General features: G+C 42.8%; 1 protein-coding gene across 2 annotated transcripts in view; it reads right to left on the reverse strand.

Moving 5' to 3' along the window:
* Positions 1-500: 500 nt before the first annotated feature.
* Positions 501-24423, reverse strand: part of LOC139414940 (serine/threonine-protein kinase PAK 6-like) — a 35759-nt gene continuing 11836 nt past the window's right edge. For both annotated transcript variants that reach the window (XM_071162589.1, XM_071162588.1), the window contains exons 3-10: positions 12560-12799; positions 7101-7745; positions 6450-6929; positions 5151-5284; positions 4476-4602; positions 3928-4053; positions 1168-1302; positions 501-1091 (exon numbers count right to left, since the gene is read on the reverse strand). In XM_071162589.1, coding sequence (XP_071018690.1) covers positions 924-1091; positions 1168-1302; positions 3928-4053; positions 4476-4602; positions 5151-5284; positions 6450-6929; positions 7101-7745; positions 12560-12763 — 2019 coding nt within the window. In that variant the 5' untranslated portion in view covers positions 12764-12799 and the 3' untranslated portion in view covers positions 501-923. The remainder of the gene's footprint in view (positions 1092-1167; positions 1303-3927; positions 4054-4475; positions 4603-5150; positions 5285-6449; positions 6930-7100; positions 7746-12559; positions 12800-24423) is intronic.

Here is a 24423-nt window from a genome sequence, read left to right on the forward strand (position 1 = left end):
CAGTAGGCTACAAAACAATCCGGTCTTGAGATTTTGAACTACCTCATGTCCACATTTTATTTCATTTCAATATATTGCATGACTATTTTGTCAAAAACATGTTTAGCCAAAGTATGGCGGATCCCTTTTTATACTTTAAATACAGGTGATCGGTTCTGATTAAAATAGTGTTTTCCCAGGGATACCTGTCCCACAACAGAACATTGACTATACTCAGTATAGGCTTACTCTTTACTATACTACTCACATTCATATCTGCAATATCCCGAAATACTTTATCCATTTTGAAATTCTATAAAAACATGTTTCTCCAGCAATACCAAAACAAAGCTTCTGCTTGGGACAACTTTGTAGATCATCCCCTGATCAAGTCCAGGGGTACCACTATGTGATCTGGTAGAAAGGGTCTGGTCATTCATTTGTTTTAGAGAACGAATTACCAAACAAGTATAGTACCAAAGTCAGTCGTAATTGTTACATTTCAAAGTCAGTCGGACAAATTGGACAGTGATGGTGGAGATGATCAGTACAGAAGGTTCAGGTCACTGCAATTCTGCGTTGGGGCTTGTTGCACTTTTTTGCATAGAATTAATTAACACATCCTTAAACTCAGATATCCAATTCCATCCTGCCCTACACTGCCCAACAAGGGGAGCAAGGATGCTCCTGTGGATCTGAAGGGATTCCAGAGAATAGGAGCAAATAAAAAGGGACAAGATAAAGAGAGAGAAGCGTTTCTGATCGACTCCATATCTATCCATCCACACACAGAGTGACAGTAAATCCACTTCCTGTAGTGGGTATTGAGACTCAATACAAATGCGGTGGATGGAGCGAAAGTTTGCCTGTTAATTAACCCAGGGTCAGACGTCAGGGGATCAGCCCATTCTTCGGCCACCATGGATCCTGTGTGTTTGGGCGAGTCAGCAGCGGGACATGCGCTTACGGTATCGTTCCACTAGGGGCACCAGGCACTGCCGCGAGCCACACTGCAGCAGGAAGGGGTGCTCCAGCAGGTCGCTAGCGGTAGCCCGCTCCTGGGGGTCCTGTGTTAGCATACGATCCAGGAAGTCCTTCAACACAGGGGAGATCTACAGAGAGAGAGATGGGGTGTGAGTAGTGTGTTAGTGTGAGTGTGTGTGTGGTATGTATCTATATCTATTTCACCTTCTGTGTGTTCCTGACTGTGGGTGGTGGCTCGTCCCTCAGTTTCTTCATAGCTGCCACTGGTGTGTCGCTGAAGTACGGAGGCTCTCCATCCACCATCTCTACCACCATGATACCCAGGGACCACACATCCACCTGCCAGACATCAGAGACATTTACAATAATTAACACACACAGAGCCTCACGTACCCTCTAAAAGCATATCCAGAGACCTTCCATCCACCTGACTGACACAGGAACATAAACACACACCAGTGGAGGCTACTCAGAGGAGGAAGGGGAGGACCATCCTCCTCAGTTAATTTAATAAAAATAAAAATGGTAAAACATTTTAAAAAGTAATCATTTTTAGATAAAACTATACTAAATATTATCAAGTCATCAAATGATTGATTCAATTATTATATTTTGCAAAGAAGGTCTACAGTAGCCTCAACAGCACTCTGTAGAGTAGCACCATGGTGTAGCCAGAGGACATCTAGCATCTGTCCTCCTCTGGGTATATTGACTTCAATACAAAACCTAGGAGGCTCATGGTTCTCATGTGGTGAGTAGTTGACTCAGAGAGAGAAAGACAATAGTTGAACCATTTTGAACAAATTAATTTATTCCAAAATGAAGGAGATGCAAGAGAGAAATATATATATAGAAACAGATTGAAACTGGAAAAAAAGACACTTTCTTAGCTAGCAAATGCAGCTAGCTAGTGCAGCTGACTGAAACACCCTGCTCAAACACAGGGATGCTATGTTAGCTATCTGGCTATGACTAGCCAACACAACACTGGAACTCTTTCAAGTCAAGGTAAGCTTATGGTTTTATTAATCTATTGCCACCGGGGCCCACCGGTGTAACTGCTAAACTGCTTTTCTGACTGTTACTGCAGGATTGTAGTGGGTTTACTAATGCATTAGTTCTATTAGCTATGCTGATTATGACGTTACTTTATCTAATATGGTGACAACGATGTAGGCTGTGTCTAGCGGTTTGGCTTGGAAAGTTTTTTTTTTTGCCTGGTCACAAATGGCTGATGTGTTGTGTATTGAAGTCCTCAAGCGAAGGGGAGCGGTGAGAGGAGGTGACCGCATGGATGCGAGAAGGAATACAAAGTGGTTGTGTTTACGAGTGGTCAGGGGTGTATTCATTCCGCGGATTCTGTTGAAAAGTGTTTCTTAAACGGAAACAAATGGAACAAAACGGGGATAAACATACTTGAATTTGTCCAATAGAAACTCTCGTTTGCGACTGTTGGACTAATGATTACATCCTATATCAGCTAGATGCGTCTCTCGACCTGTGTGCAACTGCGTTGTAAACTTTAATTCATAGGCTGTGTTGTAGCAACCTCATGATGGGTACAGGGAACATTAGAGTATCATGTAGTAGCCTAAACCTATCGATGTTACATTGAACTGGGTTAATGGAATGTGAATGACAGTCATCCAATATGCTGTAATAGGCCATGCTCATGAAAAAAAAAAAATCCTCCTCACTCATTTTAAACGGCACTCATCGCCACTGACACACACACCCATAGAAACGGCATGCTCATCCATGTCATATCCTGTACAAGCATTCATTGAACATCACACACTATCACACACATTCAGTGACAGTACACACACTGTCTTTCTCTCACATCAAACACACACTTAAGGATGGAAAAAGGTCCCTCCATCTCTGTTGAATCCCGATAAGAAAATACCTCGGTGGGTAACAGATAATCCTGCCTGTCTGTTTTAGGCAGTATTATCTAGTGCAAGGAGTATCCGGCCTGAAGTGGTGAAGGAGAGGTGTAGGCAACAGTAACAGGATCATGTGTGTGTTTTTTTTTTGTGTGTGTGTGTGTGTGTGTGTGTGTGAATGAAACACAATGTGCAAAACAATAAGGTCAAAACATACAGTGAGCTCCAAAAATATTGGGACAGTGACACATTTTTGGTTGTTTTGTACCGCAGCACTTTAGATTTTAAATGATACAATGACTATGAGGTTAAAGTGCAGACTGTCACATTTAATTTGAGGGTATTTTTACCCATTTCGGGTGAACAGTTTAGATTTTTTGTTGTTGTTGTATACAGTCCCCCAAAAGTATCGGAACAAATTCACTTATGTTTTTACATTTTTTAAATGTAACCTTTAACCTATTTAATTAGGCAAGTCAGTTAAGAACAAATTCTTATTTACAATGACGGCCTACCCCGGCCAAACCCTAACGACGCTGGGCCAATTGTGCGCCGCCCTATGGGACTCCCAATCACGGCCGGTTGTGATAGAGCCTGGAATCAAAGCAGGGTCTGTAGTGACGTCTCAAGCACTGAGATGCAGTGTCTTAGACCGCTGCGCCATTCATTTCTATTGTGCAAAAAATAATCTGAAACACAACCTAAACAAACAGCAAATGTGGAGTCACAAGCTCTATGTAGTCATCGCGTGCTAGGAATATGGGACCAAATACTAAACGTTTGACTACTTTAATACACATAACTGAATTTGTCCCAATACTTTTGGTTCCCTAAAATGGGGTGACTATGTACAAAAAGTGCTGTAATTTCTAAACGGTTCACCTGGTATGGATGAAAATACCCTCAAATTAAAGCTGCCAAAACAACAACACAATTGTCACTGTCCCTAAACTTGTGGAGGTCACTGGATGTGTTTGAGGGACAAATCACTGTTTCAGATACTCTGTTCATATTGTAGAATGAGACAACCTACTAGCAGTCAAACAAACACAGTTTTGGTTGGTTGTTCTGTTACCTGAGTTCCATATGGCGTCTTTGACACAACCTCTGGAGCCATCCAGTATGGTGTTCCAACCAAGGACTTCCTTTTGGGGATGTCTTTGCTGATCTGAGCACAGAATCCAAAGTCTGACAGCTTGATCTAGGAAAATAATACAATAAAAAAATACAAAATAAATGAATAAAAATAAAAATGATTGGATACATTACAAATAACTGAAAGGGCCAAATTCCAACATGCTCATTTAAGCTTTAAATTTAGCTTTAGCTTGAACTTTATGCCATTGATTTCAATACAATTTGCATTATCACAATTTAAGATTTGGTCTTCAGGGATTGAGAGTTCTAGAGGTTTATCTGTAGGGGTAGGTTGGTAATTAGGGGATGGATAGGTAGAGGTGCTGGGTAAGGGCTTTTGGAGACGGTTTCTGCCCTAATTTTGTTAGTTCAAACCCGGCCATTCCTGCCCCCAGGAGTACATACAGTTAGCTAGTGCAATATTTTGTAAGGTGTTCTGAGGTTCCAGACCGGGTAGAAATTATTTCTGGATGTGGCCGCACTTACCCTCCCATCCAGCGTGAGCAGTATAGAGTCACTCTTGATGTCACGGTGGATAACTCCCTGGGAATGGAGATAGGCTAACGCCTGTAGCACAGCCTCGCACACGGTGGCTATCTGCTCTTCATTCAGCCTGGTATGAAATGACATGCAACTTAAACTTGTTATCCAACATTCTAGTCAGCCTTTGATATAAAATTGTAGTTTTTTGTCATTGACACATCATCCATCAGGTTAATCATGTTAGCATTAGCATCATGTGAATCGTTCTCTTCTTTTGTTATGTCAGATCAACATTGTACTGTTCTCCAGTGGACCAAAACGTAGTAGGGAATTACAGAGGAATCTTGTTGCAACACGTGCCAACTTGTGTTATTGTTAGACCCTCCTTTATTTTGGCAATTACAACAATTACATTTCTCCTTTAACACAAAAGAAGGTATGCAGGAGTGGGTGGCAATACAGTTACTTGACATAACTTCTTGACCAAATGGGATTTTCCCAAAGCAAACTATTACTCATCTCATTCTACCCAAAGGGTTTTGGTTTGTGTACATTGTCATGGCATTCTGAAAATGATTATTAATATATATAATATGATTAATGAACATCACTGTTGCTAGGAAGTATTCTGTGTTTTAAGCTTCACAACATGGCTCCTCTTATTGACAGACCCTTTACCTGGTTTCAGACACAATGTTGGTTAGAGCGCCACCCTGCAGGTACTCCATGATAACCCACAGCTCCTCTTCCACCAGGGCACTCCTGTACATCTCCACAACGTTGTTGTGCCGGTAGTCCCTCATGATCACCACCTATGGTTACAAATGTACATGAGAAGAGGTGCATAGAGGGATATTATGTCTATACAGTTGAAGTCGGAACTTTACATACATCTTAGCCAACTACATTTAAACTCAGAGTTTCACAATTCCTGACATTTAATCCTAGTACAAATTCCCTGTATTAGGTCAGTTAGGATCACCACTTTATTTTAAGAATGTGAAATGTCAGAATAATAGATGAGAGAATGATTTATTTCAGCTTTTATTTCTTTCATCGCATTCCCAGTGGGTCAGAAGTTTACATACACTCAATTAGTATTTGGTAGCATTGCCTTTAAATTGTTTAACTTGGGTGAAACGTTTCAGGTATCCTTCCTTAACCTTCACACAATAAGTTGGGTGCATTTTGGCCCATTCCTCCTGACAGAGCTGGTATAACTGAGTCAGGTTTGTAGGCCTCCTTGCTCGCACACACTTTTTCATTTCTGCCAACAAATTTTCTATAGGAAAGAGGTCAGGCCTTTGTGATGGCCACTCCAATACCTTGACTTTGTTGTCCTTATGCCATTTTGCCGCAACTTTGGAAGTATGCTTGGTGTCATTGTCCATTTGGAAGACCCATTTGCGACCAAGCTTTAACTTCCTGACTGATGTCTTGAGATGTTGCTTCAATATTTCCACATCATTTTCCTCCCTTATGAAGCCATCTATTTTGTGAGTTGCACCAGTCCCTCATTCAGCAAAGCCGCCCCACAACATGATGCTGCCACCCCAGTTGAGTATATAAACTTCCGACTTCAACTGTAAGTAATCTATCCATTTAGATACGCAATCTATCCATGTAGATAAGCAATCTTGACAGACAGATGATATCTAAAGGTAGCTTTTCAAGCTCATTGGGAGAAAGTCTGTGTCTATCTACCTTTCAGACTAGACATGCATTTATTAATTGAACAGAATGCTCAAATTCCAAGAAACTGTTTTGTAGTGAGGTTTACATGTCATTAAGTGCAACTCACTATACAATAAAGTCCTCTGTTCTGTCCTAAACCATTAATGGAGGCGTGCTGTTTCATATCTTGTTTTAGTCCTTCAGGCCAGATAGGAACCCACAACCTAATGACATACTAACATAGTTCAGCCTTTCGTTACAGTCCAATTCTGACCGTTTACCTTCCATTAACATACTGCATACCTCGTTAAAGAGCAGCTCTCTGCGCTGCTGCTTACGGAGATCCATCATCTTCACCGCCACCTGCCGACCGCTATGCCTCTCGCGGGCAATGCACACGACCCCCGTGGAGCCCTCCCCGATCTTCACAAAGTTCTCCAGGGTGGTGCGCGGGTCGCCCTTGTCCACTACCATCTGCAGGGCCGCCTTGAACTGCTCATGGGTCACTTTGACCGGCTCAGGCTCTGGCCCGAGCTTGGGCTGTTGCTGCTGGGCCGTTCCTGTTGAGCTGGTGGCCGGGGAGCCCGTGGGAGAAGGCCGGGGCTGGGATGGGCTGTCCTGTTTGGGGAGTAGGGGCATGGTAGCCCCCTGAACTATGGGTGATAACAATCCAATGGTGTAGCTGGAGGAGGAGCGTGAGGGTCTGTGGGTTCGCCCTCGGCCTGCGATCAGGCTGCTGGTGCCATTGGGTAAGGACATGGCCGAGGGCCCTAATGAATTCATCTGGGAGATGACAGGAAATATATTTTAGCATAGGCCTTCGACAAACTAGAAATACAGGTCATCTGCAATGACAGGTGTAGGCAACTCCAGTCTTGAGGTGACCACAATGTTTCCTTCCAACAAGACACAGCTTCAACATATCAATGCTAAATGGAAATGGAAGAGGCTTACCTTCAGGTCACAGGACGAGTGGGGTCTCTGAGGAGAAGTATCCTTGGAGGAGGTCAGAAGGTCCGGCAGGTGACTGACCCCAGGCTTGACCCTCATGTTGACCTGCTGCTGCGTCTGCAGGGTCTGCAGGTTATAGCAGGATGCCGGCCTCTGATTGGCTACCTTGCCCTTTTGCGGCATCCCCATCTGTTGTCCCGGCCGATTTATAAGTCCGGACCATTCGCTACGTGTATAATGACCTGTGCCGCCTCCTCTAGGGGGCGTGGGGACTGGCCCCTTCGGCAGAGGTGCAGGTTTATCCCCAGCTGCCGTGCTCATCTCATGCGTCGACTTTGCCCGAGGCAGTACCCCATTGGGCTGGAGGGTGGATGTTTTCCTAAGAGCCAGTTTGGGGCTGCCGTTCTCGCTTTGTACCTGCCAGTAGCTGTTACCGCCGTTATGGCGCTTCTCTTGGTCCAGCTCCTCATACTGATACGTGTCCCCTTCGACGAGCTCGCCCAGACGCCCCATGGAGCGTGCCCGTTGCCGCGCCGAAGGACTGCTCTTCCGGAGCGAGTTGGAACTGGTGACGGTAAGACGAGTCATCTCTGAAATGACGTGGGAGATGTAGTCTCCGTGTCCTATGAAACTCCCCCTACAAATGGTCTGAAAGGGAGAAATTGGACATGAACAAAAACAGTCAATATTGGTTCTGGAACATGGTAGGCACAACCAGGGCCCTATTTCATGGGCTGGCTGATAATTAGAAATTATATAAATGGTTAATAATCTCTTTAGAAGTGCTGTGTAAAAAAGCGACCTATACTGATTTTTATCCATTCCTATCCCTCTCTGTGCAAAACAGACTTGCCTCAGGTCAGAGGTCAGGGATATTTCAACCTCTCCTACAGTACACAAAGTGTTCTTACCACTGGTCTCGCACAGAGGTCATAGTTCAACTCTCAAAATACTAACTAACTGCAAAGACAGACCACTTAGGGAGCGGTCTAAATTTACGCAATTGTTACCCGGAGGAAAATGGGGGAGGGTCATGTTTTTTTTATTTCAATCATAATATCTCAATTATAATATCTCGATGTATGCCTGATGCTGCCCCTCATTCCTGATTCGCTGCTGGGTGCTCAATATCAAGTGTGCCTAGTGTAGTCTTAATTAAATGATTCATAACCTATACTATAGGCTATATGAAGAGCATGCTGGGAGAAGCACAGGGCAAAGCTATGTTTCTAAGAAAATGAACTTCCTTACCACGTTTTTGCGCTGCTGAGATGGTGTACATAAAACTAGGCTACACTGCATTACACACTGCCATGGATAGGCATTCCCAATCATGGGCCCTGGCCTGCCCTGCTCTTGCTGATGTAGACCCTATTGTGCTGCCTAATCAATGACTGTGCTGTGTACAGTGGCACTTCAGGAGGCAAGTCAAAGGCTTCTTCCAAAAATTATTGTTTTATTTTGTCCAAAAAAATGCAATATCTCTGCATGCTGACTAGGCCTACTGATGTCCTTTTAAGTTTGAGAGGGAGAGTGTGAAGATGAGAAGGAGGACCGGAGGTAAGCTTGCTACTGCTATAATTGATTTAAATAAAATCAGTATGTTTCATTGCCCATAATGAAGCTGTTTATCAGAGTTATTGGCCTCACAATAAGCCATATTTCAGTAATTTACTTAACTTACATTACTATGAAGCGGCAACCGCAAAGATGCACAGCGCACACGGGTGCTGAAAGTAGGCTAATTCATTTAAACACTTTTCATTTCAATTTTACTTTAGGCTACTAACAACGAGGGCTTTGTGTCAGAGCCTATTTCTTCCTATTCCAGAAATAAGAGGTAGGCCTACCTGTTTGACAGACTAAATTATAGTCTACTCTCCATAGATTTTGTCAGCCAATCCCTTCAGTCACTGTGCATATCTCAGAGCCAGTGAAGGGCTTGGTGTGTTAAGTTAAAACCAGGGCTCGAATTGTAATAATTGTATTATTATTTGGGGTATAGGGGAGATTCACTTGTTTTTTTTAAGCGTTCAGGGAGGGTCGGGTAAAAAATATATTTCACTGAAGAGGGGGGGGCATCCATTTTCATTTCACAGAAGCCCATTTTTCTTTAGGTATCCCTCATTATAAATAACGTACAGTCCCTTAGTCAATGACAGAATTATCTTTCTAATGAACAGCAGAGAGAGCGAGAAAGTAGGAGAGAAAAATAGAGGGAGCGAGATGATGATGATGATGATGATGGGTTAGCTATCAGGGTCAGGAGCATGTTCTTGACAGCCTCTCGGCTAATGAATTACTAGGCATGACTGAACACTGCTCGTGTTAAAAGTCTGTGAGACAGTTTAGTACAAAATTAACTTCAAGAGTATCACCATTATCTCTTCTTTGAATCCCCTCCTCGAGTATATCAATAGACATCCAGTCTGCACGTAAAAATCCAGTTGGCAGAGCCCGTGGTCTAGTGGTAACTCTCCTGGCATAGACACATGTATAATCCTCTCCCTACCGGAGACCGGGGTTCAATTCCCACTCCTAACCCTCCATCTGTTTTCCTCCACCCTCCTGTATCCCCTCTGATTTACTCCCTCGCTAAATAAAACACGTAAAAATACCCTGAGTATATATTTAAAAGGAAGAATTCCAGTCTGAAATGGAGTGTTTTATAAACTAACAATATATAGGCGGTCTAAGAGTGTGACACTGTATCTCGGAAACTATTTTCATTGCTCCTGTTGTGTACCTTGAAACCAGGTCAGGCCTAAATGGTGCGTGAAAATAGAGCCCTGTGTGTAAACAGTTGCACCCAACACGAAGCTTGATAAAAGTGCCTTGAGATTGCTGGGAATGGTTCCATAAACAAATGAGGGCAAATAGAAGGTAAGAACAAAGGTTGGTTATGGTAGGCCTAAATTGTGCTCTACTGGTCAATGATGTGTGTGTGGTCATGATAGTTAAAAAAATAAAATAAAAAGTTAAACATGAGTGCAGTATTACACAATTAATCAAGTTTGAGTTTTGACAGTATATTGGTTTAGTTAGTCGCAAACAAGTTTCACTTAGTTTGAATGCACAGATTAATTTTGTGCAAGAATACATTCATTGGTGAGTTACGCTAAATGTAGGACTGACACAAAATCAGTTTTTGAGTTGTTGAGTTTGTTTGTTGTTAATTTACATGCTGCAAGTATTGGTACTTACCTACTATCTATTAATTTAATTTCATCTCATTATTTGCTATATTCAATCTGTTCAATACCAATATCCCCCTAAAGCATGTCTGTGTATACACCATTCTAGTATACCATCCTGTTTGCAATGATTGAAATGTTTTATTTATTTTAGCTTTATTTAACTAGGCAAGTCAGTTAAGAACAAATTCTTATTTTCATTGACGGCCTAGGAACAGTGAGTTAACTGCCTGTTCAGGGGCAGAACGACAGATTTTTACCTCGTCAGCTCGGGGGTTTGAACTTGCAACCTTCCGGTTACTAGACCAACACTCTAGGCTACCCTGCCGCTCCGGCAGATCATGAACAGATCAACTTTCACATTTTGAACATACCCATAACAATTGTATTATTTTCTTGAGGGATTTTTTTGGTGTGAGGTTACTTTTTAAACACAAGGACAATGTATCAATCAAAACGTGCTGTAAAAAGGGTAATTTGTGCCAAAACATGGGGAAGTGGTGAGGATACAACAGGCACATGAGGTAACCAACCTTTATCCTCAGGGTTTTTCTCACAGGTTTCTGTTGTTGTTGCAATTTCCGTTAACGCACCATGGATGACATGGCCGTGTGTCATGCAAGGTGTAAACTAAACTAAGATTCTCTTTTTGTCACAGGATTAAATATGACCTAAAAGATCAACGTACTGACACAGGGAGAATGTTGCCTCGAAAGAGTATCACAAAAAAGTTGGTTCATTAAGCGCTTTACCAAACACTTCCTCTAACTGTGTCCTAAAAAAACAAATAAACCCGTAATTCAGTATGTCCTATGCATGTCCTGGTGTCACTAAAACAGGTGTGTATTTTTACCAATGCTTTCATATACAGCACGTATAAAGACACACAGGTATTTATCTGAGTCCTGTATAATAAAGTATTTGCATGAAACACACTGAATACACAGAAGCATTGTCACGCCCTGGTCTTAGTATTTTGTGTTTTCTTATTATTTTGGTTAGGCCCGGGTGTGCCATGGGTTTATTATGTGGTGTGTTTTGTCTTGTTTTTTTTGTAGGTATTGGGATTGTGATATAGTAGGGTTATAGCATAGTCTATGGCTGTCTGGAGTAGTTCTCAATCAGAGGCAGGTGTTTATCGTTGTCGCTGATTGGGAACCATATTTAGGCAGCCATATTCTTTGAGTGTTTGGTGGGTGATTGTTCCTGTCTCTGTGTTTGTTTGCACCAGATAAGGCTGTTTAGGTTTTCACGTTTCTTGTTTTGTATTGTTCGTGTTTATTTCGTTATTAAACATGAATTGAAATAACCACAATGCATTTTCGTCCTCCTCTCCTTCGACGGAAGAAAACCGTAACAAGCATGCAGATATCATGATTGTTATGTACTCGTATTGGGTCAGGTGAAACACACTGAATACACAGAAGCATGCAGATATCATGATTGTTATGTACTTGAATTGGGTCAGGTGAAACTGAACATCAAATGCACAGTAGTTGACAACAGCAAATCCACTTCCGTACATTTAACTCTGAAGGTGTTTAAATGTAACACTTTCAGTATAGTTCCTCTGAATCCAGTGTTAAATTAACACTTTCAGTATTAGTTCCTCTGAATCCAGTGTTTAAATGAACACTTTCAGTATTAGTTCCTCTGAATCCAGTGTTAAATTAACACTTTCAGTATTAGTTCCTCTGAATCCAGTGTTAAATGAACACTTTCAGTATTAGTTCCTCTGAATCCAGTGTTAATTTAACACTTTCAGTATTAGTTCCTCTGAATCCAGTGTTAAATTAACACTTTCAGTATTAGTTCCTCTGAATCCAGTGTTAAATTAACACTTTCAGTATTAGTTCCTCTGAATCCAGTGTTGAATTAACACTTTCAATATTAGTTCCTCTGAATCCAGTGTTAAATTAACACTTTCGAGTGTTGAAAAAAGAACACTGCCTTTAGAGTTAATTTGTTAATGATAATAATAATGATGATGATAAATATTATAATAATTATGATAATGATAATAAATATGATAATGATAACAAATCTGATAATGATAATAATAATAATAATAATAATAATAATAATTATAGATATGATAATGATAATGATGGTAATAATAATGACAATAATAATAATAGTAATAATAATGACAATGATACTGATAACGATAATGAAAATAACAATAATGATACCGATGATGATAATAATTATGACAATGCTAATAATAACAATGATAACAATGACAGGGCCTGAGGCACCCCACTGTACCTTCTTGGGCCTGAGCTCCACATTGGTGATCCGGGACGGGTCCACCACTGGTTTTGGCCTCCTCAGGATGTCAATGACGCTCTGCCACTGGGGCGGCAGGCCTACGAAGCACCCCTGCACTGCGTCGAATGACGTGTGGACCCGATGCTCAAAGTCCTGTGGCGCCGAGATCTCCGGCCTCCGCTTCTTTTTCCGCCGGAACATGACGAGACAGCCGGTGAGGGGCGGGAAGAAGGAGGGCTGGGGAAAGCAAGGGGAACCCTGTTACCACCGGACGTCAACAGCTTCTCAGCCAGAGCCATTGTGGCAGTATATCAAGAACACACACACACTGACACACACTCTCTCTTTCGGTAGTGACACGCTCAAGCAGACATGCAGTGAAAGATACCCTCTGGTACGTTGCAGTCAATGGGAAAAGACGAGTATCACTGGGTTGACGTTTTTCTCAACAAATTCCAGTCAATGGGAAAGACGAGTGTCACAGGGTTGATGCTTAAGTGAATACATTGCATTCAAAGAGGTAAGGTAATCACAATATGGACGCATAGACAAAGCCATCACAAAAATGACACCCTCCCTCCCTTTCCATCTCTTTCTCCCTCCTCTCTCTATATTTCTTTCTCTCTCTCTCCTTCCATTCTCTCTCTCCTTCTTTCCCCCTCCCTCTAACCTATTTATTTTTCTCTCTCTCTCGCCCCTCTCTCACTCCCACCTCTCTCGCCCCTCTCTCACTCCCACCTCACTCGCCCTTCTCTCTCTCCCACCTCAATCGCCTTTCTCTCTCCCACCTCTCTCTCCCCTCTCTCACTCCCACCTCTCTCTCCCCTCTCTCACTCCCACCTCTCTTGTCCCTCTCTCACTCCCACCTCTCTCGCCCTTCTCTCACTCCCACCTCACTCGCCCTTCTCTCACTCCCACCTCACTCGCCCTTCTCTCTCTCCCACCTCACTCGCCCTTCTCTCTCGCCCACCTCTTATTGGTATGGGAAACGTGTTAACATTGCCAAATCAAGTGAAATACATAATAAACAAAAGTGAAACAAACAAGAAAAAAAATGTACAGTAAACATTACACTCACAAAAGTTCCAAAATAATAAAGACATTTCAAATGTCATATGATGTGCAAATAGTTAAAGTACAAAATTAACATAAATAGGGCCAAATAGCATTCTAGCTGGCTCTGTTTTTGGTTGATTATTTTCAATGTCTCAAGTAATTATCTCGTGATTTGGTTGGGTGGAATTGTGTTGCTGTCCTGTGGGGTCTGTTTGTGTTTGTGAACAGAGCCCCAGGACCAGCTTGTTAGGGGACCCTTCTCCAGGTTCATCTCTCTGTAGGTGATGGCTATGTTATTAGCAGGTTTGGGAATCATGTCCTTTAAGGTGGTTGTAGAATTTAACGGCTCTTTTCTGGATTTTGATAATTAGCAGGTACCGGCCTAATCCTCCTCTGTATGCATTATTTGGTGTTTTGCATTGTACATAGAGGATATTTTTGCAGAATTCTGCATGCAGAGTGTGAATTTGGTATTTATCCCATTTTGTGAATTATTGGTTGGTGAGCGGACCCCAAACCTCACAACCAGAAAGGGCAATGGGTTCTATAACTGATTCAAGTAGCCAGATCCTAATTGGTATGTCGAATTTGATGTTCATTTTGATGGCATAGAAGGCCCTTCTTGCCTTGTCTCTCAGATCACTCACAGCTTTGTGGAAGTTACCTGTGGCGCTGATGTTTAGGCCAGGGTATGTATAGTTTTTTTTGTACTCTAGGGCAACGGTGTCTAGATAGAATTTATATATATTTTTTGGAACACCATTATTATTGTCTTACTGAGAATTACTGTCAGGGCCCTGGTCTCACACAATCTGTGCAGAAGATCTAGGTGATGTAGGCCTTCCTTGGTTAGGAACAGAAGCACCAGCTCATCAGCAAACAGCAGACATTTTAATTCAGATTCTAGTAGGGTGAGGCCGGGTGCTGCTGACTGTTCCAGTACCCTCGCCAATTCGTTGTAGATTGGGGTTATCAGTCCTTGGTTCCAAATATTGGGGAAGATGCCAGAGCTAAGGATGATGTTAAAAAGTTTAAGTATAGCCAATTGGAATGTGTGGTGTGTATAATCATTATCATTTCATTTAGGATACCATCAACTCCACAGGCCTTTTTGGGTTGGAGGGTTTGTATTTCGTCCTGTAGTTTATTCAACGCACCTCGAGAATCCAGTGGGTACTTATAGTCTTTAATAGTTGATTCTAAGATTTGTATGATCATGTAAATGTTTTTGCTGTTTGTTCTTTGTTATAAAGGATTGGAGAAGTGGTTTATCCAAACATCTCCGTGTTGGATAGATAACCCTTCGTGTTGTTGTTTGTTAGAATCTATGGATTCTTCAATTACATTGAGCTGATTTCTGACGTGCTGTTCCTTCTTTTTCTGTAGTGTATTTCTGTATTGTTTTAGTGATTCAACATAGTGAAGGCTCAAGTTTTCTGGGTCTCTGGGTTTTGGTTGGATAGGTTTCTCAATTGATTTCTTAGGTTTTAGTATTCTTTAACAAACCATTTGTCATTGTTGTTCATTTGATTTTTCATTTTTTCATTTTAAAGATTTGATAGGAAAGCTGAGAGGTCAAATATACTGTTTATGTTTTCTACTGCCAAGTTTACACCTTCACTATTAAAGTGAAACGTTTTGTTCAGGAAGTTTCATTTTTTTGGTAGGTTTCCACAATACTTTCCTTCAATATAGCATTTCTTAATATTATTCAGTTCCTTTGGATTTGATGCCTCATGATTGAGTATTGCTCTGTTCAAGTAGACTGGGATTTTCCTGGGATTTTGCTCCTCTCTCTCTCCCACCTCTCTCTCGGAGTAAAGATGTGGAGATGAAGCAAGGGTTAGGGTTAGGGTTGAATTCCCCCTCTCCCACTACATGGTAGAAAGGTAGGCCTCACTTGAAGCCTGGCCTAGAGTTAATGTGCTTTTGAGTGACATCGGTAGAACAGTTGAGGCTAGAAACAAAATTCACACGGGATTGTTCAACAGACGCTTCCGATGAATGCAAGCCTACATCTGACCATGTGAAATGAACTCATCACAGAGAACAAGGCTTTTCTTCCATAGAAAAGCATTACCTACAGCTCTCACATAAGCATGAAGCCCCTGTTGACTGTGATTGAACCGTCCTTGCAGAAAACAAATCGTGACCATATAGGGATGCCCTGTATTGAGGTTCAGCTTCCTGTGGCAAACAGAACGTGTCTTATTTCATATTCAACATGTTCCTTCATTCTTTCCCTGCAGTTACACAAAAACACTGTCTTCCATCCTCTATAGAACGGTCATTTCTGAAGAACGTACAGACTTGAAAGAGGACCGTTAAAGAGTGTCCCCAGTAGGCTGTACATTGAATTTCAGCTTCCTGCGATTACAGGGAGTGACTTAATTGGGGGTCATAGGGGTCACACATTTTACATATTTGGGATTGGGGGACTGTCATGACTCGGCATATAAAATGTAAATTCAATCGACCCAAAAGCCTTTTTGACAGGCAGGCAGACAGACAGACAGATTCAAGTTTCAAGTCAATCTAAAAAAAATGTGATCAATATCCTCTTCAAAATTAATTCAAGAATTCATAAAAGGGATCTTAGTTTCTAGAACTGCAAGACCCTTGTGTCCAATACACTGCCTGTGTATTTATTTTTCACATGTGCTGAATAGGGCAGGTGTAGACTTTCTCTTGAAAAAGCCAAACCTTGACCCAGAAAATATAAAAAACTATCGGCCTATATCGAATCTCCCATTAATTTCAATTTTTTGGGGAAAAAGCTGTTACGCAGCAACTCACTCACTGCCTTTCTGAAGACAAACAATGTATACAAAATGCTTCAGTCTGGTTTTAGACCCCATCATAGCACAGAGACTGCACTTGTGAAGGTGGTAAATGACCTTTTAATGGCGTCAAACCGAGGCTCTGCATCTGTCCTCGTGCTCCTAGACCTTAGTGCTGCTTTTGAGACCATCGATCACCACATTTTTTGGGAGAGATTGGAAACCCAAATTGGTCTACACGGACAAGTTCTGCCCTGGTTTAGATCTTATCTGTCGGAAAGATATCAGTTTGTCTCTGTAGATGGTTTGTCCTCTGACAAATCAACTGTAAATGTTAGTGTTCCTCAAGGTTCCGTTTTAGGACCACTATTGTTTTCACTGTATATTTTACCTCTTGGGGATGTCATTCGAAAACATAATGTTAACTTTCACTGCTATGCGGATGACACACAGCTGTACATTTCAATGAAACATGGTGAAGCCACAAAATTGCCCTCGCTGGAAGCCTGTGTTTAAGACATAAGGAAGTGGATGGCTGCAAACTTCCTACTTTTAAACTTGATCTAGGTCCCAAGAAACAAAGGGATCTTCTGTTGAATCTGACAATTAATCTTGATGGTTGTACAGTCGTCTCAAACAAAACTGTGAAGGACCTCGGCGTTACTCTGGAACCTGATCTCTCTTTTGAAGAACATATCAAGACTGTTTCAAGGACCGTTTTTCCCCATCTACGTAACATTGCAAAAATCAAACATTTTCTGTCAAAAAAATGATGCAGAAAAATTAATCCATGCTTTTGTCACTTCTAGGTTAGACTACTGCAATGCTCTACTTTCCGGCTACCCGGATAAAGCACTAAATAAACTTCAGTTAGTGCTAAATACGGCTGCTAGAATCCTGACTAGAACCAAAACATTTGATCATATTACTCCAGTGCTAGCCTCTCTACACTGGCTTCCTGTTAAGGCAAGGGCTGATTTCAAGGTTTTACTGCTAACCTACAAAGCATTACATGAGCTTGCTCCTACCTATCCCTCTGATTTGGTCCTGCCGTACATACCTACACGTACGCTACGGTCACAAGACGCAGGCCTCCTAATTCTGTTATATCTGGAGTATTTATCCTGTCTTATCCTGTGTGCTGTGTGAATTTAAGTATGTTCTCTCTAATTCTCTCTTTCTCTCTTTCTTTCTTTCTCTCTCTCGGAGGACCTGAGCCCTAGGACCATGCCTCAGGATTACCTGGCATGATGACTCCTTGATGTCCCCAGTCCACCTGGCCGTGCTGCTGCTCCAGTTTCAACTGTTCTGCTTGCAGCTATGGAACCCTGACCTGTTCACCGGACGTGCTACCTGTCCCAGACCTGCTGTTTTCAACTCTCTAGAGACAGCAGGAGTGGTAGAGATACTTTAATGATCGGCTATGAAAAGCCAACTGACATTTACTCCTGAGGTGCTGACCTGTTGCACCCTCAACAACTTCTGTGATTATTATTATTTGAATATGCAGGTCATTTATGAACATTTGAACATTTTGGCCATGTTCTGTTATAATCTCCACCCGGCACAGCCAGAAGAGGACTGGCCACCCCACATAGCCTGGTTCCGCTCTAGGTTTCTTCCTAGGTTTTGGCCTTTCTAGGGAGTTTTTCCTAGCCACCGTGCTTCTACACCTGCATTGCTTGCTGTTTGGGGTTTTAGGCTGGGTTTCTGTACAGCACTTTGAGACATCAGCTGATGTAAGAAGGGCTTTATAAATACATTTGATTTACAGGGACATGCTTACTTAGTTAAGAGCTCTATCCAAACAATGCAGAGTTAAAAAGTAACACAAATTTGCCATTTTTTTTTAAATAAATGTAAAATAACAAAAAAATATAACAAAAAAATAACAAAAAAATATACAAGGAGTACCAGTACTGAGTCAATATGCAGGGGTACAAGGCAGTTGAGGTAATTGATATATGTACATGTAGGTAGGGGTAAAAGTGACTAGGTAATCAGGGTAGATAATAAACAGAGTAGAAGCAGCATGTGTGAGGAGTGTGAAAGGTGTCTGTGTGTGTGTGTAGCATCAATATGTGTGTGTGTTTTGTGTGTATGAGTGCATGAGTGTCTGTCTGTCTGTCTGTCTCTGTCTATTTGTCTGTCTGTCCGAGAGAGAAGGCGAGAGAGATGAGTGGAGGGGGAGGCCGGGAAAGGAGGGAGAGATAATGGAGAGAGGATGGGGGTGCGGGAGTGGGAGCGGGTGAAGGAGGGAGAGAGAATGGAGAGAGGAGGGGGGTGCGGGAGGGGGAGCGGGTGAAGGAGGGATGTGGGAGTGAGGAGGGGGTGATGGACAGGGAGGGAGGGGAGAGAGAGTCAACAGACAGACAGAGGTAGGGAAATAAAGAGGGATAGAGAATGGAGGGGGGAGGAGGGAGATAAAGAAGGGGGGAGTGAGGGAAGGGGAGAGAGAGAACAAAGAGAGAGAGGAGGGAGAGGGAGAGATGAGGTCGAGGGAGGGTAAGAAGGAGGGAGAGAGAATAGGGGGGAGTTAGGGAGGGGGAGAGAGGGGAGGGAGTAAAAGAAAGGGGAGGGAGGGAGAGAGAAGAGAATAAGGGGGGATAAAGAGGAGGTAGAGAGTGAGAGAGACATGAGATAAACGAGAAAAAAGTCCCCCAAAAGTTTTTGGGGCCAGTGCTACAGAGGGCTATATCGGTCCATTGAAACACAGCTAGTAAAGGCTCAGTACAATACCTTTGTGATAAAAACATAAATACATAACATTACATAAAAATAAAAAATGTATTCCAATTTTTCAGAGGGTGCTGCAGCACACCGTTTTCTCCCTCGCTTGTTAATTTGAAAAAGATTTCGAGGCTATACAGTGTTTGTTTACATTTACTTTGTTTACAAATAATGGAGTAAAATAAGTTTAAATGATGGGTTCTTCCATACTGTAGTCCAAAACTGTATGTAAAAACTGCAGATTGCCCCTTTAATGATTAGGAGGGAAAATATAAACTGACCTTAGATCAGCTTATAGGGTCAACTTCCCAACTCTATCTCCTTCTGTTAGCACAACGATAATGGTCCCCTTTAAGCCATTACTACACTACATAATCAGTCACGCACCACAGCATTACTACACATACTATTGTTAGCTGTCTGTCACTTTCTGCACTAAGAAGCACTGCTAGGACGGGCACCTGAGCGTGATTGTTCTGTTAGGGTTTCAAGGCCGTTTTCCCCAGACCCAGATTAAGCTGGTTCCTGGACTTAAAAGCACTTCCATAGGATATTCTCCACTGAGTGTGTTTTTTAGCCCAGGAGTTAGGGTTTGAAAAGATTTCAGCATCAATGACACAATAGGCGACCTGTCATAACCTAGAAAAAAAACGGATCGGAAGACGCTGTTCTGTCTTAACCAGTGGAGAAGGATCGATCTCCAGAGAGTATAGAGAGGATGTGAATTTGGTAGTTGTTTACTGCTTCTTCAAATGACAGACATGACTTTAGCACTTCCAGGAACGCTTTAAGGTTTTGACCACGTGTGTATGCACAAGGTTGAGCTTACATGTGCATGCACGCAGGACTAGTCAATGGTATGTCTTGTAACCTGTACAAACCACAGGCCCTACTTTCCTGGCTATGTTTTTCTTAAACTCTTGTGGAACAAACTATTTTTTCTGTTGCAAAACGTTTTTGCTACTGTGAGCTCTTAATGAATACACTCCAGATCTACAGTGATCATTCATGTGACATGAATTATCAAGATTATTAGCATATCTGACATTACCCAGATGCCGATTTTCTGTTATATCTGATTCATCACTGTGAATCCAAAACAATATTTCACTGTCACTTTTCCTTTCTATGTCCAGCTTGGCAATGCATAACTTCACCTCCACTGAAAAAAGCAACCAAAACTGCTACCAGTGTTGTACTCTCTGTAAGTACCAGAATTTACCATTTGCCAATCCACATAGACAAATATCATCTAGATACCTGTAGAAACATGACAAAAAATATATACTTTAGAAAGAAAATGTATCCATGTGAGAGACACAGACTTCATTGAAGACTCATCTCTTCAGTGGGTCATATGATTGAGTGTATTCTGGCCCAGGAGTGTGAAGGTGAAGGGAAAGGCTCTGGAGCAATGAACCGCCCTTGCTGTCTCTGCCTGGCCGGTTCCCCTCTCCACTGGGATTCTCTGCCTCGAACCCTATTAAAGGAGCTGAGTCACTGGCTTACTGGTGCTCTTCCATGCCGTCCCTAAGAGGGGTGCGTCACTTGAGTGGGTTGAGGCACTAACGTGATCTTCCTGTCTGGGTTGGTGCCCCCTCGGGTTCGTGCCGTGGGGGAGATCTTCGTGGGCTATACTCAGCCTCGTCTCAGGGTAGTAAGTTGGTGGTTTGCGGAGTTGGCCCAGTCTAGGGGTATCATTGGACGGGGCCAGTGTCTCCTGCAATAGTTTGTGCTGGGGGGCTAGGGTCAGTCTGTTATATCTGGAGTAATTCTCCTGTCTTATCTGGTGTCCTGTGTGAATTTAAGGATGCTCCCTCTAATTCTCTCTCTCTCCCAGAGGACCTGAGCCCTGGGACCATGTCACAGGACTACCTGGCCTGATGACTCCTTGCTGTCCCAAGTCCACCTGGTCGTGCTGTTGCTCCAGTTTCAGCTGTTCTGCCAGCGGTTTTAGAACCCTGACCTGTTCACCGGACATGCTACCTTGTCCCGGACCTGCTGTTTTCGACTCTCTCTCTACCGTGCCTGCTGTCTCTAACTCTGAATGCTCTGAATGCCTTTCTAGGGAGTTTTTCCTAGCCACCGTGCTTCTACATCTGCATTACTTGCTGTTTGGGGTTTTAGGCGGGGTTTCTTTACAGCACTTTGTGACATCAGCAAATGTAAAAAGGGCTTCATTAATATATTTGATTGAATTGATTGATCATTGGGGCATTGTTACTTCCCCAAATGACGGTGTGATAATGACTCTGAAGGGGATGGCTGCCGTTTTACGGTCTCCTAACCAACTGCCCTATTTTGTTTATTTTTTCGCATTGTTTGTAGCTCATTTCGTACATGTTGCTGCTACTGTTTCTTGTGGCCGAAAAGAGCTTCTGGACATCAGAACAGCGATTACTCACCTCGAACTGGACTAAGATTTTTTTTAATGAGTCCGACGCGAAGGATGTACTGCTTCGTCGAGACAAGGCCCAAATCCCTGTCATTTGCATGAATAAAAGACGTAGAAAAAGAGGGAGGGTGGGGTGCCTTGTAATAATTTGCCAACCAGTGGGTTAAACCACCACTACCGTCCATATAATTGGCCAACGTGCAAGCATTGGAAAACAAACAGGACATTCTACGATTAAGACTATCCTACCAACGGGACAGTAAAAACTGTAATATCTTATGTTTCACCGAGACGTGGCTAAACGAAGACACGGATAATATAGAGCTGGCTGGCTTCTCCATGCATCAGCAGGACAGAGCAGCTACTTCTGAGAAGACGAGGGGCGAAGATGTATGTCTAATTGTCAATAACTGCTGGTGCACAATGTCTAATATTAAAGAAGTCTTGAGGTATTGCTCGCCTGAGGTAGAATACCTCATGATAAGCTGTAGACCACACTATCTACCAAGAGAGTTCATATCTATATTATTCATAGCCATCTATTTACCACCACAAACCGATGCTGGCACTAAGACCGCACTCAACGAGCTGTATAAGGCCATGAGCAAACAAGAAAATTTTCATCCTGACATGGCGCTCCTAGTGGCCGGGGACTTTAATGCTGGCAAACTTAAATCCGTTTTACCTCATTTCTACCAGCATGTCACATGTGCAACCAGAGGAGAAAAAAAACTCTAGACCACCTTTACTCCACACACAGAGACAAATACAAAGCTCTCCCTCGCCCTCCATTTGGCAAATCTGACCATAATTATATCCTCCTGATTCCTGCTTACAAGCAAAAACTAAAGCAGGAAGTACCATTGACTCGCTCAATACGGAAGTGGCCAGATGACGCGGATGCTACGCCTCAGGACTGTTTTGCTAGCAAAGAATGGAATATGTTCTGGTATTCATCCAATGGCATTGAGGAGTATAACACCTCTGTCACCGGCTTCATCAATAAGTGCATCGACACGGATTACAGGCAACATTCGCACAGAGCGAAAGGCTAGAGCTGCTGCTTTCAAGGAGCGGGACACTAATTCGGATGCTTATAAGAAATCCCGCTATGTCCTCAGACAAACCATCAAACAGGCAAAGTGTCTATACAGGACTAAGATTGAATCCTACTACACTGGCTATGATGCTCATCAGATGTGGCAGGGCTTGAAAACTATTACAGACTGCAAAAGGGAAACACAGCCACGAGCTGCCCAGTGACGCGAGCCAATCAGACGAGCTAAATGCCTTTTATTCCCGTTTCGAGCATGCATGAGAGCCCCAGCTGTTCCATACGACTGTGTGATCACGCTCTCTGTAGCCGATGTGAGCAAGACCTTTAAACAGTTCAACATTCACAAAGCGGCCTCCCGCCACAGTGCTAGCTGTGCCACTAGAGATCCTGGTTCTAGTCCAGGCTATGTCGTAGCCAGCCGCGACCGGGAGACCCAAGGGGGCGGTGCACAATTGGCCCAGCATTGTCCGGGTCATGGGAGGGTTTGGCCGGCAGGCATGATCTTCTCCCATCGCGCACTAGCGGCTCCTGGGGTGGGCCGGGCGCAATGCACGCTGACACGGTCGCCAGGTGTATGGTGTTTCCTCCGACACATTGGTGCGGCTGGCTTCCGGGCTAAGCGGACATTGTGTCAAGAAGAAGTGCGGCTTGGTTGTGTTTCAGAGGGCGCACGGCTCTCGACCTTCGACTCTCCCTAGTTTGTTTGGGAGTTGCAGCGATGGGACAAGACTGTACCAATTGGATACCATGAAATTGGGTAGAACATTTGAAAAAATGGATAATATTAAAAAAATATATAAAAATAATAAACATTCACAAGGTCGCAGGGCCAGACGGATTACATGCTTGGACAAACTGGCAAGTGTCTTTACTGACATTTTCAACCGAGTCTATAATAGCTATATTACTCACAGGCCAGATCCTCAAAAAGTTATACAGCTGCACCATCGAGAGCATCCTGACCAGTTGCATCACTGCCTGGTATGGCAACTGCTCGACATTTGACCGTAAGGCGCTACAGAGGGTAGTGCGACGGCCCAGTACACCACTGGGGCCAAGCTTCCTGACATCCAGGACCTCTATACCAGGTGGTGTCAGAGGAAGGCCCAACAAATTGTCAATGACTCCAGTCACCCAAGTCATAGACTGTTTTCTCTGCTACCGCACGCCAAGCATTACAGAAGCTCCAAGTCTAGGACCAAAAAACTCAACAGCTTCTACTCCCAAGCCATAAGACTGCTAAACAATTAATCAAATGGCCACCCAAACTATTTTAAATTGACCCCCCACTTTTGTTTTTACACTGCTGCTAGCCGCTGTTCATTATCTATACATAGTCATTTTAAAAATGACCAAAAGTAACCTGTACCCCTGCACACTGACTCAGTACCCCCTGTATATTGTAATGTAATTTTCTTGTTACTTTTTTCTTGTTACTTTTTGATTTTATTATTATTTTTTACTTTAGTTTATTTAGTCAATATTTTCTTAACTCCATTTCTTGAACTGCATTGTTGGTTAAGGGCTTGTCAGTAAGCATTTCACAGTAAGGTCTACACCTGTATTCGACGCATGTGATAAATACAATTTGATTTGACAAAAAGAAGGGATGTAGTTTGCTCCCTGCACCTGATAATTGCAGACAAGAATGGCATTTATAAATGCCAAAATGTGACACTTTGATCAACTGTTCAAGGCCCACATTGTCATCACTCTGCCTAGGGCTAGAATGGTCACCCCACCCCTCTTGTTGTTTAGTGGTACAGTCCATGACTTAGAAGTGCTGGTTGGTGTGTCTCCAAGTCCAGGTAGGGTTGGCAGATGCAACATAACGTCTCACTAA

The sequence above is a fragment of the Oncorhynchus clarkii genome, chromosome 8 (genome assembly GCF_045791955.1).
Source record: "Oncorhynchus clarkii lewisi isolate Uvic-CL-2024 chromosome 8, UVic_Ocla_1.0, whole genome shotgun sequence".
NCBI lineage: Eukaryota > Metazoa > Chordata > Actinopteri > Salmoniformes > Salmonidae > Oncorhynchus > Oncorhynchus clarkii.